Source organism: Xiphophorus maculatus, chromosome 20 (genome assembly GCF_002775205.1).
Source record: "Xiphophorus maculatus strain JP 163 A chromosome 20, X_maculatus-5.0-male, whole genome shotgun sequence".
NCBI lineage: Eukaryota > Metazoa > Chordata > Actinopteri > Cyprinodontiformes > Poeciliidae > Xiphophorus > Xiphophorus maculatus.
This window is the reverse complement of record NC_036462.1, coordinates 1,368,273-1,385,243: the sequence shown is the minus strand read 5'-3', so window position 1 is coordinate 1,385,243 and position 16,971 is coordinate 1,368,273. Positions and strand designations below refer to the sequence as shown.

The window sequence follows — 16,971 nt, the reverse complement described above, 5'->3', positions numbered from 1 at the left end:
CAAACTGATGAGTTGGTGGAGGAAATGAACTGAAATCACACTGCAGTTCAGTTTCTGTTCCAGAAGAGGGCAGTAAGATAATTCTGAAAATCAAACAGAGACCCGTATTGCAAGAACTGTACTTCTATGTAACACATTTTCACATTTTGTCACATAACTACAAACTTTGATGTATTTTATTAACATTTTATGTGACTGGCCAACAAAAGAGCACTGTGAAGTTGAAATAATTATGCACTGTGTTATTTTTTTTTCATAACCACAAATCCAACATTGTGGTGTCCATTTGTAATCAACCACCACTTTTCTCTGATATCCCCTAAGTAAAATCTATTTCACCCATTTGCCTTGGTAACAGGTCTAATGAGTAAACAGAGTCCATCTGTGTGTAACTGAACCTCAGTAAAAATCCAGCTGCTGTTTCTGGCCTCAGAGAACCAACAGCAGCATGAAAACAAAGGAACACAGCAGACAGGTCAGGGACAACACAGCCATGAAGCATGGTGGTGAGGATGCTTTTCACCAGCATACTTCCTAAAAACAGGAAGGAAAACCTGTTAGAGGAAGTAGAAGATGTAAAACTGGGATGGAGGTTCATCTTCCATTACGACAAACATACCAGAGATATACTGAAAAGGTATTTTAATTCCTGGCTTAGAGCTTGGAAAAAAAAGAGATGGTCATAAATATCAGTATCCGTACGTCCAAAGCTAGTAGAGACATGTCTCAATACACTGCTGGGCTGGTAGGAGATCCTCTTACCAAGAATTTAAAATTTTAATTTGCATAAATTGATGAAAACCATCACTTTTCTTTCACTTAAAAAAAGACACATTACTGTTTTTTTTTTACATTAAATCCCAACAAAATACATAGAATTTTATGGTTGTAACATAAGAAAATGTAAAAAAAAAAAAAAAAAAAAAGGATTAGAATCGTGTGAATATTTTTGCAAGGAACCGTGTTTTGCAAATTAAGAATACACTGCAACACTATAAACACTTTTAGTAGGGGTGCGCCAATAAATGGGACCCGATTTCCTTCAATTTGGGAAATTGGCAATCAGACAATACTTGCACTAGAAACCAATATTATCCTTCTCCGCAAAGATCTGAAGATAAGATCTTTTAACTCTGCAGTAGTAAAAGTTGTCACATCATTGTTGCCAAATTAGCAACTTTCCAGCAAGAATAAATTGATATCAGCAGGTCAGATTTTTTTAAAGTTTAGTGATTGGCAAGAAAACAGAAATCGGTGCACCGCTACTTTCTCGTACAACGTTTTCTGAACTCTATGTAACATTGTTTTACATTGATATTCAGTCACTTCTCATAATGAAGAGGTTTGGAATAATTTCCAGAACACTGTAACATGGCACCCCATATAAACACACACATTCATGCAGCTCGCATGCACGCACGCACCCACACACACACACCCCCACAAATGTAGCTCACTTGGTACGATGAACTCAATCTCCTTGGATATGGCCGTCCCCAGTTTGTTTGAAGCGTAACAGCGGTAGGTTCCCTGGTACTCTGTGAGGTTCCCGTTGTTGGGGATCACAAAAGTCCCAGAATTCTCCTCTTTCATCAGTCGAGGATCTAGATAAGGGTCAAAATCTTCCCCGTTTTTTTCCCACTGGAATCTGCATAAAAGAAGTGTGAAAATGTCAAAGCCCAAACCAGGAACCCTGGAATGCAACACTCTGATGGTGAGCTGTTGTTGTTTGGAATGTGATGGTACTCTTGCGTGAAAAGCAATGGAAGAGTCACTTACTTTGGTTCGGGATTCCCTTTGGCCTCGCACGTCATGGGGAAGCTCTCGTCGAAAGGAAAGGCGATGAGGGAGCTGGGGGCCTGATCTGTGATGGTGGGCAGCTGCTCAACTGGGAAGTGAACAGTAGAGCACACATTGAAATCAAAGACCCGGCGCAGGCCCTTCATCCCGTCAAAGAACGTTTTATCTGCTACAGCACTGCTTCCAAACCTGGTTCATCAAACAAAACTCAACACTTATTCTGCTGTTCAGAGGAAACTCTCTGCAACAGGGGCTTTGTGTTTCATCTGCTTACTGAAGAAGTAAAAAGGCCAGGTCATTTAACTTGGTTTAATCTGAGGCATTTGAACACACAGGTTGGGAAGCAGTACACTACCATGTCTGTCTTTGTATTAATATAATAAAAAGCATTAAATGCAGATGATGAATGCACACATATGACACAGACTGACAAATGGCCGTTTTGGTGATGCTACAGCATGTTGTAAACAGTTTTTAATGTACAATGCAGACACACATTATGTACATTTTGGAAACGTGGTCTAACTCGCAAATCCTATATTTTTATTTGCAAAAACTGCACAGTATTTTCCGTTACTATTGTTAATATTGTTTTTTATATATTGCTTTTAACACTTAATAGGGCAGTATTTGCAAGACATAGAGTGCCATTTTATAACACAAAGTAACGTCAGTTGTTATAAATACTGTATATAGGATACATGCCTCTTTAAGAAGCTTCTGCTCTTTCTGGAACTCCGCCTTCATAAAGTCATTACAACATGGCTCCTCCATTAACCCGTTAAAATGTTTTCACTAATATTTCTCTATAATGAGCTCAGCAGATGTTCAGTTCCACCAGGTGTTTGCTGATTGCTGCTGGCTAGTCTGAAGGAGCCGAGTGTTGAAGCTTGGAAACTGCAGCTTGAAGGCAGCTTGTTTATCTCAGCTGAATGGTTGTAAGCGAGATTAAAGGATTTCGAAAACATGCATTAAAGAATCTACATAAACAATCCAGGTATGTTTAGATAAAATAACATTATAACATGATGCAAAGCTCAAAAAAAAAAGTTGATTTTGCATAATATTGTCCCTATAAAAACGCGTTTTGTAAAAACCTTTATACCTGATGCTGCGGAAGAATAATTCTATTTTATTGTCATCCTGCCAGTGTGTTGTGATGAAGCAGAGGGCGAATTGACGTCCTGAAAGCTTTGATTGTTAAAAGTTTGTCTTGTCTCTGTGAATGCTGATGGTTCCTGTTTACACTCACTGCGTGAGTTAATTACACGAGCTCCGTTTCTGTGCCAGTGTTCACTTTAATCCCTTAATGGATTCTTTTCACAGCAGTTACACGGTGCAGGGGTCAGGGAAGATCCTCATCTTCTCTAGCGTATTGGAAATGTTTTTATTTATTTATTTTACTTAATGGCTTTCTGCTTGGTTTTTCCACATTTAAAAATAACTAATTAAGCTTAATGCACAGTGGATCTAAGGTTTAATGCTACAGATGATGGTCACTATGGGAGGTTATTGAGTGATGCACATCTGAAAGCTGCACATTTTTATCTAGCATCATGGTTATGCACCTATAGAAATATAGCATCCTCCACAATTATTTTTACTCGTGTCAAAGATGCACAAAAGTCTTAAAATGGTGTTACTATGGAGATTTGTTGACCCTGAAGTGTCAGTCAGAATTGCGGTTCTGTAACTCGCTGAGATGAACTTGTTTTAATGTTGAAATTTAATGGAAAATGAACAGACATCTGCTTAAATGGAAAGCTACTTCATTTTGTTTGTTGTGACTAAAAGAAATGAACCACTGTGTTGCATCATATTGTTGCCCCAGGGAAACATGGAATCATGGGTAACCTTTTAAAAATTCCCCAAGCCTTTGCTGAGATGAAAAAAGTAAACTTTTATCAACAGAAATGCCTCAGTTCCTTTGATCTCACAGGTATTGTTAGAGGGAGTCACTGATTCATCACCAAGGATGTTGATAAATGACTCATTCCTTTAACATGAGTTTATTTTTCTGAATTTTATGAGATCTGCAGTGAATAAATTATCGATTGGATTTTTCTACTTTTTCAAAGATGGATTATGCATAAAATATTATAAAATTTATATTCATTTACAGGCTCTTTCCCCATATTTACTAGGATGAAACGTAAATGTGGAAGGTGTTGTTTGTACTTAAAACCTATTAACTCTAGATGCATGAATTATGATCCTTTATGTCAGGATTTTTTTCAAAAGTGTTTTTATTTCTTTAAGGCATAAAAAAAGATGGAAAGATTTTTGTAAAAAAAAAAATTATAGGATCTTTTTTTTCTAGGTGATCAGTTGTAATTTTCTCTAAATACAAAGTTGTTTTTTGGAAAATACATCCATAGTATTCGTCTTTAGGGGTTACTTGATTTCACAATTTTTTTTTTTTATCTGCAAGAGACCTGTACAGTAGACAGAGGGACTGGATATTCCTAAGTTAGTCTTCATGCTTTTTCGCCTGTTTTGGATTTAAGAAAAAATTTCTTGCTCTTACAGTGGATGGCCAGTAGTTGATAGTGTATTGTGTTGAAAGTGTAAACTTCAGTGGTCTGTGTGCATTTCCTGTAGCACATTTAAAACATCTGTTGCTGCTGCTTGAGGATGTTACTTGTGCATCAGATTTATCGGTGTACCCAAAACTTAAAAAATAAATTATTAAATAAATGCAATAAAATCCACCTTTTACTGAAAGAATTGTCACAAATGTGATGATGATGTTTGGTGAAATGAAACATGCTCAACTCAATCTGATGAAACATTTACCCATAAACTGAGATTAGGGTCAAAGAGACAAAAAAAGTTGTATGGATTAATGACGGTTGCCGATGACTTTCAGAACATGACCGTCAGTAAAGATGCCACAGAGGGAAAACGAGAATCCTTTAATACAACAACAGTAATGCAGAGTGAACTTACTGTTTACGTGACCCAAAACTACATAATCCATGGCAGCAAGGGGGGAAATAAACAAAACAAAAAACAGTCAGCGGTTTGGGAATAATCCCCGCCTGTCATAAGTAATCTCTCGACACGAAAGGCTTGAAGCACACACACAAGAACAACAATCAAGAGAAATTGTCTGACAGTGATCCCACAATGCATTAGCCTTTTTAGATAACCTGTTAGAACTCTTCTTTTTCCTCAAGGCTTAAGAAATATTTGAATAATTTACAAGGACGTGTTTGAGATGCGTTTCCAAGGGAACAGGGAGAGACACGCAGATCTAACACAGAATGAAGCAAAAACCTGATTCAAACATGATAATGTCTGTGAATGTGTTCGGTCCACATGATGCATTACAGCCGTAACAGATCTCTGTGGGGTGATTTATTACTAAATACTTCTTTATTTAACCCATCCAAGGTTAAAATATGCATGCAAAGCAAAATCAGTGCCAAAGCATTTCTTTATCCTCTACATCTGTGATTCTGACTAGTTAAAAAATTATTTTTTCTTCATTTCCTATCATCTATTGCACTCATAATGAGTCAGGCTGAGCTGGTAGAGTTTCCATAATGTTTTCTATCACAATGTCACCACTGTGGTGCTCAGGTTGCCATAAAGGATGTTATTCACGCTGTTTTTACAGTCCAGGCATTGCGTTAGAAAAGAAAAGAATAAAGAAAAGGAGAGTGATGATGAGTAATGCAAGCTGATAGTTTAATGACAGCTTTTCAAATGAAAAGTATGTTTTTTCTGTTGGAAGTGAAATGAAAAGCTGCTTGTTTGGTTGAAATCAGACATGATTTGACTCCAAGTTAACCTGCACTTGTTTGAAGCTACAGTTTGAGCGGAGTCATTTGGGTTTAAAAGCTGCAACAGCATTTATTTGTACACTGGAAAAAAAGAATGGAGCTCCAACTTAAAAACAATTGTGTTAATTTGTTACATATAATCGAATTAAGTTTGTTAAATGTACTTTTTTAAAATTTGTTTAGCATGACAACTTAATACATTTAATAAATTTACTTGGATAAACCTAATTATTTTATAACAACTATATAGTCTGCTATAAACTTATCCAGTATATAACAGAGTAATGCCCAGTAATTTAGAGCTAACTTACATGTAAGTGGACTATTTTACAACTTCGGTGACATTTTTCCGTCGTTTAAAAACAAAGCCGATCAAAGATGGAAAATATTCCGTTAAAGCAACCCCTCATATTAATATATAACCTAAAAAGACAGGGATGCCTTTTATGACGCTACCCGTCACAAACGAAGCCATATTTTCCTGTCTGATCTGAACTCACCCTCAAGAGGAATATCGATGGCTGTGGTTGTGTGAAAGGCACAGAGGCAGGTGACCACCAGCAGCGTCAGCCTGCCAGCCAATCCGGAGTTTCGTTGTGACCTCATGGTTTCACTGCAGGATTCAGGACTTCATCGACCAACCAGCGCTCTCCTCGGTGAGCTCAGTTCATTTCCGGGACGGGCTGAAGATGCCGTACCTGTGGAGGCAGCACAGATGGAGAAGCCCCCATGAATCCAACCCACGTTCCGGCAAAACCCACACGTAGTAAATCCCCCGCCTCCCTGACTGGGAACACAACTGCTCTCTGCTCAGAGTCACACGTTTTCGTTTTCCACCCAGACACAAGTCCACACTGTGAACTCATTCAAGTTCTGCTTTTCCCCCTCTTTAGATATTTTATTGTCTGCTGAGGTGAGCTTCCCAGAGTACTTTTCTAATGCAACAATAAAAAGAAATAAAAAATAAAACACCAGGAGCTTGTGGGTTTAATAATGCATGGCAGATGTTCAGCCTTGCTGCGAAGAGAGGAAAAACTGAAGCCACATTAACATCAAAGCTCGGCTGATTTAATCATTGTGTTGTTTTCATCTGGAGATGCAGATTTTGGATAACGTTGACTGAAAGACTTCAAGAATGCGGCCGCAATTTTATCTATTACTGCAGATACTGCAGGCTCGCCTTAGGGGAGACAAAAAAGCAAAGCGAAGTTTGGAGTCAGACAGAAGAAGAACACAGCGGCGCTTCGTTCAGCAGCTAACAGAACAGAAGTGTGAGAGGTCCAGGCTGCTGAACCAGAGGAGGACAGGAAGGTAGCTATGGGAACGCCAATGCCGGGAATGATGCTCTCTCTAGGAAATCTCTAGAGTGTCCCTTCGTTACTCTTCCTTATATTAGCTCTGACCTGGCTTAGCGGTCACAGTGGAGTAATTAGCACAATAGCTAGCTCACCCTAATAACGGAATAGAGTGATTATAGGGGAACAGAGAAACATGATGTCATGAAGATGTTGGAATTCCATTAGAAGGACTTCAGGCTGCAAATAAAATGGCAAAAGTCCAGAAATTACACTTATTGCAGCTGAGATAGGGAGTCCAATTAGAGTTTAGATTTATAGCCTGAGCCTGACCTGAAACTCACGTGAAGACAGGGTCAGCTCGATCTTCTGTGACACGTTTAATAAGCCTGAAGTACATACAGTTTAAGCTGGACAGTACGGCTGGACATTTCCTATCAGTCGATGTTGATAATTATTGATTGAAACTGCTGCTGTGCAAGTTACTCAACAAGTTATTGCTAGGTAACCATAAGTTACTCAACAGGTTGGTACTAGGTAACCATAAGTTACTCAACAGGTTGTTGCTAGGTAACCATACTTTACTCAACAGGTTATTGCTAGATACCCACAAGTTACTCAACAGGTTGTTGCTAAGTAACCAAAGAGCTAGTTGATGCCACTCCTTTTACTTAGCTGGCTGTGAGAGGTTGAGCAGCTAAAACCTTTTCTCTGCCTACATCCCCCAGAACACTGTCCTGTTCTGAATCAAAGTTCAGTAAAATTATTAAATTTTAAATATATCACAATACTGTTATTGATTTATTATACAGCACAGAGAAAACCAAATAAAAATGTACAATACAGTTGTGTTAATCTACTTATAGTGTAACTAGAGGAGTAGGTAGTTGAACTTGTTGAAGGAATAAAGTAACTAAGTAGAAGTTAATCAGACTGTAACAAGTGCACTGCATCACACATCCCATAAAATTTGTACATGACTCACCCTGCGGTTACAACAAGTGACAAAACGGAGCTGGAAGAGGTTAACCAAAGCTAAAAATTTAAACTTAAACCTTACTTAAACTATGGTCTAAAAATCAAAGCAGTAAAGTCATAATTAAAATAATATTAGGTTTACTTCGTCCTCAGGACTATGATTAAAGTTAATTAGCCTGGTCGGATTGGGTTAAGATAATGGCTACAGGTTTGGTTTGGGTTGAACTCTTTAGGTCCAATCTAAACTCTAAGTCTATATAATCTCAAAGTAGGTGTGCATGGGTGCAGACCTTCTTTATGTGGAGATATTCAACTAAGAGACATTAGGAGACTGGAATGTTCTTGTTGCTCTGGTCTAATCTTCCTTCTGCCTCAGTAGAATCAATAGGCAGCGCTGAGGTCAGCCTCCTGGTCAAGAGCTGGAATTGAATAACCGACCGCTGAACAGCACACTTCATTTGGCTCCATTGAGCCTCTTTTTATATGAACATGAACTCTGAACTTCTCATCCACACTTAATAATATTAACTGTGACCCAACAAGAGCCTTCCTAAACTAACAGGGACCTCTAGCTACCAGCCTACAGCAGTGCTCAGGTTTCAATTCAGTGCTTTATTCCCCACAGGGTGAAGCTAAATGTTTTAACTCATATTCCACAATTTTCAAAGAGTTGTCGTAGGTGGTGATGACTGACTGCACTACAACGATTCTGAATAGGCCTTTGACCGAAGTGTTCATCGTACAAACTAAAGTAGTCTTGGAAACATGTTCTTAGTAGGGGTGGTGGGTAAGAACATAAGATTTTTTACATTATTTTGTAATAATATTATGACAAAAATTAAGGTATGAAATTATTATTGCTTCTTTGCCATCTTGTTTAGATAACACTATGGCTGTGACTGCATGGCACAACACAAATAATGCTCTTGAAAAACTTTTCCATTCATAATATGCTTCTTCAGGACAACAATTACTTAACAAAGTGATTTTTATCACTAACCCAAACAGTAAATGCAAAATCCTGTGGAAAAAATAGTAAAAGTAACAATTATGTCAATACAGCCAGGTTTTGGAGTTTTCAAACTTCAACTGGAATTTATTGTTTTTACAAAAAATTTTCCCCAATTTCTAATGATGATTCATGATATTAATCAATGATATGATAAATACTCATTGCTGATTCCTTGCCCTTTCACCTTTTATTCTATTTATTTAATAAGGATTATAAGTGTTATACTGAAAAAAGTAGTGTAAAGTGTAAAGTTTGTAAAGTTTGCACACCTGGAGCCTCGTCCACATGGAGACATCAATCTTTGCAAACAATTAAGAGAAAATGTTCATCCACCACAGAAAATACGGTAGTAGGTATGCTGGGCCAATTGGTGGTACTGTGAGATTGCTGCAGAACGACGCAAAAAACACCAAACGGCAACATGTTTGTTATTAGAAAAACATGGCCTGCAATTATATGCTGAAACATGAAACAAGTATTTGAAATTATTCCATACTGGGACCCGTTTTCAAACAATTACTGTTTCAGGTCTCCCAAAATGTCGGATCTGTGTGGATGCAGAGCCTAAACCTAAAAAAAAAAAAAAAAAAACCTTTGTGGAATACACCTGATCTCCTTGGTGCCTGAAATTCTAAGTAATTCACCATCAACACAGATCAAACTCAGGCAGTTTGAATTCAAAGCTTCTGTGAACATCAATTTTCAAGTCATGCTAAAAACTGTGGATTTTCCACCACATGACATACATATTGTGGCTGATTTATAATTTGGTGTATCTGTGTGAATACATTTAAATACATTCCAAAATAAAAGTGAAGAACATTTTTGCTTTAATCTCACAATTAGGCACAACATAGTGTTGGTCAATCACATAAAATCAGTGAAAACTAGATGAAAGTTCTTGGTTTGTGTGAAAAATCTCAAAAGGAATGAATGCTCTGGAAAGGTACTGCACGTGATCCAAATGAACCCGATCTAATCACAGTTCTTACCCATTGATTTTAGTTCATGCTTAAGATTTAAGTGATCTCAAAGAGCAGCCCAGGGCACTCGTTCCTTTGTTTAATCTTTCCCAGACAGTGTGTGATTTATGTAGTTGAAAACAAATTAAAATGGAAACGGTGAGCCCTTCACTCTAATTGGTTTGTGCTTTATCGGTGAGATTGGCCGGGTTAAGCAAAGTGGGCCATTCAATCCTCACAAGAGAGTGTTTCCCATTATCTTATGGTCCTGGCCAAAATCTTCTACCTTCCTAACACCGGCTTAGATGGATTACAGTTAGTTCAAACTGGGCCTGGTGATTTAATTTGTTCTCCTCCTGCCCAATGATTTGCTGAGGCCCGACCCGGCCATCTGGCTGAGAGAGAGGCCCGGTCAAAACCAAACTGCTGTGAGCAATAATGTGTATGTTGAACTCCGAGGGTATGGTGCCTATATCATTGAGGCCCAGCCCTGAACTCATGTCTGATTTACTGACCACAGGCTGTTCCTAATCCCTGCCTCTCTCTAGAGCCATCACACCATCCTGAGATTGAGGGAGACGGTGGGGGGTTAAATGCTGCTGGCTGTGGGAAGGCCAGCGTGAAGCCCAACCAGCTCAGTGCTGGAGGGGCAATAAAGAAATGTGAGCCAAGAAAAGACTGTCTTCGTTCTGCCTGGCAGTTTAAAAACACCGTCGACTATTAACTACCTGACCAAAGGTACAACCATTTTCAGATAACACTGGTACAAATGTGGAGGAGCCCAACTCCGTGAAAACAATGTTTCCATTACTTCTTACATTGACAGGCAATGGTTCAAAAACAACAGTTAAGTTGTTGGTGTCTGTAACCTTACATTCCCTTACCTCCAGTGAGAAATGTAAGTTTTTTGTAGGGCTGCTTGATTAATCATGATGAAATAATAGTCAGCTACTTTAGAATTCAATTAATCGTTAACTGGAGTGTACAGACCAAAGAAAAGGTCATTTGCTAAAAGAACAGCGTACTCAGAGCCATAATTAAGCTTAAAATTGTATATTAAGCAAATATACAATTTGAATTTAGGAATAAAAAAACCCCTTTGTATGTAAATCTATTCTACTCAAAACTTCTGAAGTGGCAGTTTTAGCTTCAGCACAATGATTCTTAAAGAGCCATTGGTTGAGAATGAGACAGGCATTATGCTTTTTCCATATTTATTAAACACAACATCTATTTAATATCTTTTAAATGGGGAATAGGTTTTGACACAATTCTTTTCACCTCAACTTGACTGCTTTAATCCAGTTTTTCAGACACACAACAAACACACACCGGCTTGTGTATGTTGCCTAATAGCTTTATAGACATCACCTTGTTATACTAAAGATTTGTTATGCCTGTCAAACTGTCATCTATAGCAATATTTACAGCATATATTTGCAGAATTAAAGGAAAATATTATTTATTTAGAACACCTTGTAAAAGTAAAAAAGTTGTCTGTGTTGCATTTACTAATGAAAAAGAAGAATATACTTCAAAAACTAATGGTAAAGTAAATTAAATGAGAGTGTTTTATTTTGCTGAAAACATCCAAATATACTACTCAAAATCGAGAAGGCCACCCACCTAATATAAACTGATATAAAGTCAAAGACAATGTACTCCCACCAAGAGAAGAAATCTGGAGAATTCCCTCCACTTGTGATCGTGTTGTTTAGTAACAGGGTGCCAGTCCGAGCTGCTCAGCCATTCAAAGTTCACTACAGTAGACTAGGCTGTTAATTTGGCACCATCTGCTCCTTTCTCACACAAAGACAACAGAAGGAGAAGTGCGGACCTACTGTAGTTTAATGTGCAGACCCTTAATAGGATTAAGCAGATCCTCGTCTTGTCAGGCTGGATTAATATATTCACTTTGCTAAAGACCTGCAACGGGTAGACAGCAGCTCCACGCTTCCCTCTCACGGTCCAGAATCCCTCCGCATTCATTCCCATTTGATCATTGGAGAACAATTAGAACAGCAGCTGAGCTGATTAACTCTGAGAGGACTTGAGTTGCTTCTTGTTCATTTAGAAAGACCACAAAAGTTTTCAAGAGGCCGGTTTCTCAGTTGACTTAAAGATTTCAAAAGCAGTCTGGAAAGAGGACAACAATGGCTGTAGAGTGTGAAACCAAAGAATCAGCCTGATTTTCTTCTTTCAGCTTTCGTTTTCTTTCAGATTTCATCTCTGACAGATTAGATGAAAGGATGGAAGGATGGATGGATGAATGGAGGAAGGGAATGGACCGACAGAGCATAAAGTTTTCATCTCTGAAATCTGAAAGGAAATGCTTTTCCAACCTTGATAAGTTTAATGGACTGAAAAACACATCTCTTGGTAAAGCATAATGTCAAGGTCATGTATGTCTTTTTTCCAACACATTTATTTTTTTTTACCAAATATTCATACTTTTCCAGAATGAAATTTAACCCACAGCAGTAAACAAGAAAAAGGTACATTCACAAATATATTTCAATGATAGAGAAATGGAGGAATAGACAGACATATTTTAAGAAAGACTAGAAAATTTCGGAAGAAATTTAGCCGGGGCCTGCCAAGGCGCGCCCGTCGGGCATGGGCCCGGCGTCGTCACGCCACAAATCGGCGTCGACGCTAAAGAACGCCGCAACGTAATCAGTGGCACGCGGAGAATCGCAAGAACGTTAAGCGAGGCGGACGTGCACCATTCAGTATTATAAAGTAAGTATATCAGCTAAAATCAGCAGAAACGCTAATGTTAGCGTCATTGCTTTCATCAGTATGTGGGAAATCACTAGGATATTTTCTGTAATTGATTTACTCCATTCAGTATACTAAACATTGCTAAAAAGTAAAATAAATAGCTAATAGCTTATTGAAGCTAAAATGCTAACGCTAATGAACCTTGCATTGAACTGTTTAGTAACAGTTCAATGCTCATAAACTGCAGGAAGGCAGTTCATTAGCATTTACCTAATGATTGTCACAAATATAAATTTTCAATAACGCACACACACACAACATATTACAGTTTAAAAATATATATTGACCTTATGTTAAAGATTTCTACAAACCTTTTACAGGTAAAGTTTACAATGAACCAAAATTACAACATTTAAAGAATACCATAAATTTAAGAATCTAATGTCTCTGCAATAAAAAGAAATTGCTATCTTTTTTATTTTTAAACAACACCTCATATTGTTAAATAACTGATTTTATGTATTCAAGTTTTAAATATTACATTTGAGTTTGCATGGATGTAAAATTACTGCTCAGTTTAAAAATTGCGTTGTGTTCTGTAAATAAACAAAACACAAGCAAAATCAATAAACTATATGCATATTCCAGTATACTGCGTTTTGGTTTTACATCCATTCTATTTAAATGTAGTTTGTTTGTGCTTACCAATGTTTTCTGGCCGGATGTCTGGCACCGTTTTCCCCTGGTCAGTTCGTCGATGTCTGGTTTTAGTTCTATTCTGTGGCAATCCGCAAAACGGCGTGTAGGTTTTCGTCAGTAATGCGCGATCTGTGCTTGGTCTTGTTTAAAGTCATTATTGAAAACATCTGTTCGCACAGATAGGTGCTTCCAAACGTGGACAAAACACGAGCTGCATGGAGTCGAAGCTGTGGCATCAAATCAGGGGGCAGTAGACGGTAAAAGTCCTCGATTGAAACATCACGGGACTTCGCTCTTTAGCTTGTTAGCTTGTCGATCTTTCAGTTTTATTCGCTGGGAAAATTAATCATCAGCTTGAGGTGACTCTGCTGCACTCTAGTGGCGAGAAGCCGTAATGTTGGTTGGTAAGAATCGGAAGGCATTATGGGATATGTAGGTTGTAGTCAATTCGTGCTCAAAACCTATTTTAAGTCAATCAATGGGGCTGTAAAACGGTGGTAGGGGGGAGAGGGCGACATAAAATGACGTAGCCGGCCACATGTGGCCCGCGGGCCTTGCTAAACTACGCTCTTTAGCTCGTTAGCTTGTCGATGTTTCAGTTTTATTCGCTGGGAAAATTATTATTTGTCTGCTTTGAAGATAAGCAGACAAATAATAAAAAACAAGTTTTGATATTAACTCTCAACTTCATTCACAAAAGTTTTTCGTTATTTATTACGCAACGAACATGCATTTCACATAAGAACAAAACAATGAGGTGACGTTGCCTGTCCTTGAACACAACGCTGATCCCTCTTCACCCTGTCACCAACTCACACACATCCTCATTGCGTTGTGTTCTGTAAATAAACAAAACACAAGCAAAATCAATAAACTATATGCATATTCCAGTATACTGCGTTTTGGTTTTACATTCATTCTATTTAAATGTAGTTTGTTCGTGCTTACCAATGTTTTCTGGCCGGATGTCTGGCACCGTTTTCCCCTGGTCAGTTCGTCGATGTCTGGTTTTAGTTCTATTCTGTGGTAATCCGCAAAACGGCGTGTAGGTTTTCGTCAGTAATGCGCGATCTGTGCTTGGTCTTGTTTAAAGTCATTATTGAAAACATCTGTTCGCACAGATAGGTGCTTCCAAACGTGGACAAAACACGAGCTGCATGGAGTCGAAGCTGTGGCATCAAATCAGGGGGCAGGAGACGGTAAAAGTCCTCGATTGAAACATCACGGGACTTCGCTCTTTAGCTTGTTAGCTTGTCGATCTTTCAGTTTTATTCGCTGGGAAAATTAATCATCAGCTTGAGGTGACTCTGCTGCACTCTAGTGGCGAGAAGCCGTAATGTTGGTTGGTAAGAATCGGAAGGCATTATGGGATATGTAGGTTGTAGTCAATTCGTGCTCAAAACCTATTTTAAGTCAATCAATGGGGCTGTAAAACGGTGGTAGGGGGGAGAGGGCGACATAAAATGACGTAGCCGGCCACATGTGGCCCGCGGGCCTTGAGTTTGACACATGTGCAATAGAGGATCTATCTGCTGCTCATGCAAAACAGTATATTTTAATCCCATGTGTAATAGTCATTGGGTTAAATCAGTTATATAATGCTGAAAAAGCAAGTAGTTGATGTAAAAATATTCAAGGCTTTTATTTTGAAATGTTCAGTATGCTTCATTTCAGAGGGCCAAACTAATACCACGTGTAACAGTGCTTTGGATGAAAAAGTCACATAAAGCCAAAAACAGCAATTACCTGATGTAAAAATATTCAAGGCTTTTATTTTGAAATTTTCATCAAGCTTAATTTTAAATTGCCACACTAATCACATGTGTAACAATTGCTGGGTTAAATCAGTTATATAAAGCTCAAAAGAGCAATTTCCTGATGTAAAAATATTCAAGGCTTTTATTTTGAAATTTTTGTTAAGCTTCATTTCAAAGGGCCAAACTAATACCATGTGTAACAGTGCTTTGGATGAAAAAGTCAAATAAAGCCAAAAAGAGCAATTACATGATGTAAAAATATTCAAGGCTTTTATTGTGAAATTTTTGTTAAGCTTCATTTTAAAGTTCAAAACTAATCCCATGTGTAACAGTTACTGAGTTAAATCAGTTATATACAGCCCATAGCAGCAGGTAGTTCTAAAGGCCAGTTCAGTCCTGATCTGTTTCAACTGAGGATAGATAGAACTACAGCGATGCGTATTCGTAGTCCAAACCAGCAGCCAATAGCCTCTTGAGATCCGTTGCTATGGCAAATAATGGTCTCAGCAGGGTGTGAGCTCTGAGCTCTCAAACACACAATTGTGTGTTTGAGCAAACACGTTTTACTGACAAAAAAGCATTGGAAACAAATCCTTCTTGTTCGGGAACCGTAATACATATTCGAAAAGCGTTTCGAGCGTATGAGAGGGCAATGTGTCTTCTGCGATAGTCCCGAGATTCATATCTGTACCTCACTCAGAACATTTACAGCGATGAGAGAAAGAAATGTTGTGCCCAGATCTGAAATTCTATTCAAATACATGGGAGAGAGCCTCAGACAGCCTCAGAAAATCCTGTCGCATGACTTTGCTCTGAAGCACCGTGACAGAAAACCGTACGGTCTAGATAAATTTCGAAAACATTTTACCGGAGCAGACAGGCGTATCAATGTCAGGACCGATTTTGATACTAATCGTGCGATATTTGTGGGCGTGATGGCGATTTCAAAAATGATTTGGGTTGAAAAAGTTGTCTTCATCTCTCACTCTAATCAGCGAGAGAAGCACTGTAATTTTCGGAAAAATGAGAAACTTTGGGTCGCTTAGAGGCAAATTGTGGACAAACCGTAACTGGTATCGACGAGCCGTCTTCACTTTTGAAGAGATCACAGACGTATCTACAAAATGAAATTTGAATGGCATTTCTAGGTGAATTTGTGACGACACAGAAAATCCTCAAAAATAGGGTATTTCCAGGATTTTTCCCATTGACTTATAATGGGGTTTTTTTCGTAGTTTTTTGCGAATTATGTCGCCACGTTAAGCCCAAATCCCACCAAAAATAATAGCTCCAATGGCGTGAATTTTCTGCACGTTTTGATACCTCATTTGTAGGTGTGCACCCAGCGGTATGAGCCGCATTAACGGTGACGGAAGAAAAATAAAGAATTATAATAAAGAGACGCTTGTTGGGTGTAGAGTAATAGGTTCCTGCCATTGCTTTGCATGGCAGGCCCCAAATAGACAGATTAGCTAGATGGACAGATGGAATAATGGACGAAGAGACTGGATGGAGGCAGGGATTGATGGACCAATGATAGGCAGATTGTAAAGATGGATGGACAGATTAGATGAAAGAATAGAAAGATGAATGGAGGAAGGGAATGGACATTTAGACAGAGCATAAAGTCTGGAAATAAAACTGTTTTTCAGTACTTTATCTTCATAGTGCATACCCAGAAATCATCCAATTCAAATTCCACAGGAAACCTTGTGAAAAACTCACTCAATGTAATTCCTTTACAATGCCATTCATATTTTGGGGTGTCAGGGGATAAAGACAAACAGGACCAGTATGGAGGATGCAGCCTGATCCTACCACTAACACAAGGCAGGAGAAGAGAGGAAGTGTCTCAGGTGCAAGGGAGCAAGTGCTAGTTGGCCACAAACACTCAGGGATCGACTGATGGACTGCACCATTTCTGCCCCCTATGTTCTGAATGAACTAATGATCCAG

At 38.5% G+C, this 16,971-nt stretch overlaps 1 protein-coding gene across 7 annotated transcripts in view; it reads right to left on the bottom strand.

Annotated features, from left to right (window-relative positions):
* chl1 (cell adhesion molecule L1 like) overlaps positions 1 to 16,971 on the bottom strand; it is a 96,166-nt gene that overhangs the window by 37,037 nt on the left and 42,158 nt on the right. For 5 of the 7 annotated variants that reach the window (XM_023324786.1, XM_023324780.1, XM_023324783.1 and 2 more), the window contains exons 2-5: positions 6,089 to 6,286; positions 4,750 to 4,767; positions 1,780 to 1,888; positions 1,458 to 1,648 (exon numbers count right to left, since the gene is read on the bottom strand). In XM_023324786.1, the coding sequence (XP_023180554.1) occupies positions 1,458 to 1,648; positions 1,780 to 1,888; positions 4,750 to 4,767; positions 6,089 to 6,194 (424 nt within the window). In that variant the 5' untranslated portion in view covers positions 6,195 to 6,286. The remainder of the gene's footprint in view (positions 1 to 1,457; positions 1,649 to 1,779; positions 1,889 to 4,749; positions 4,768 to 6,088; positions 6,287 to 16,971) is intronic. The other 2 variants (XM_023324782.1, XM_023324784.1) reach the window with 1 other exon arrangement.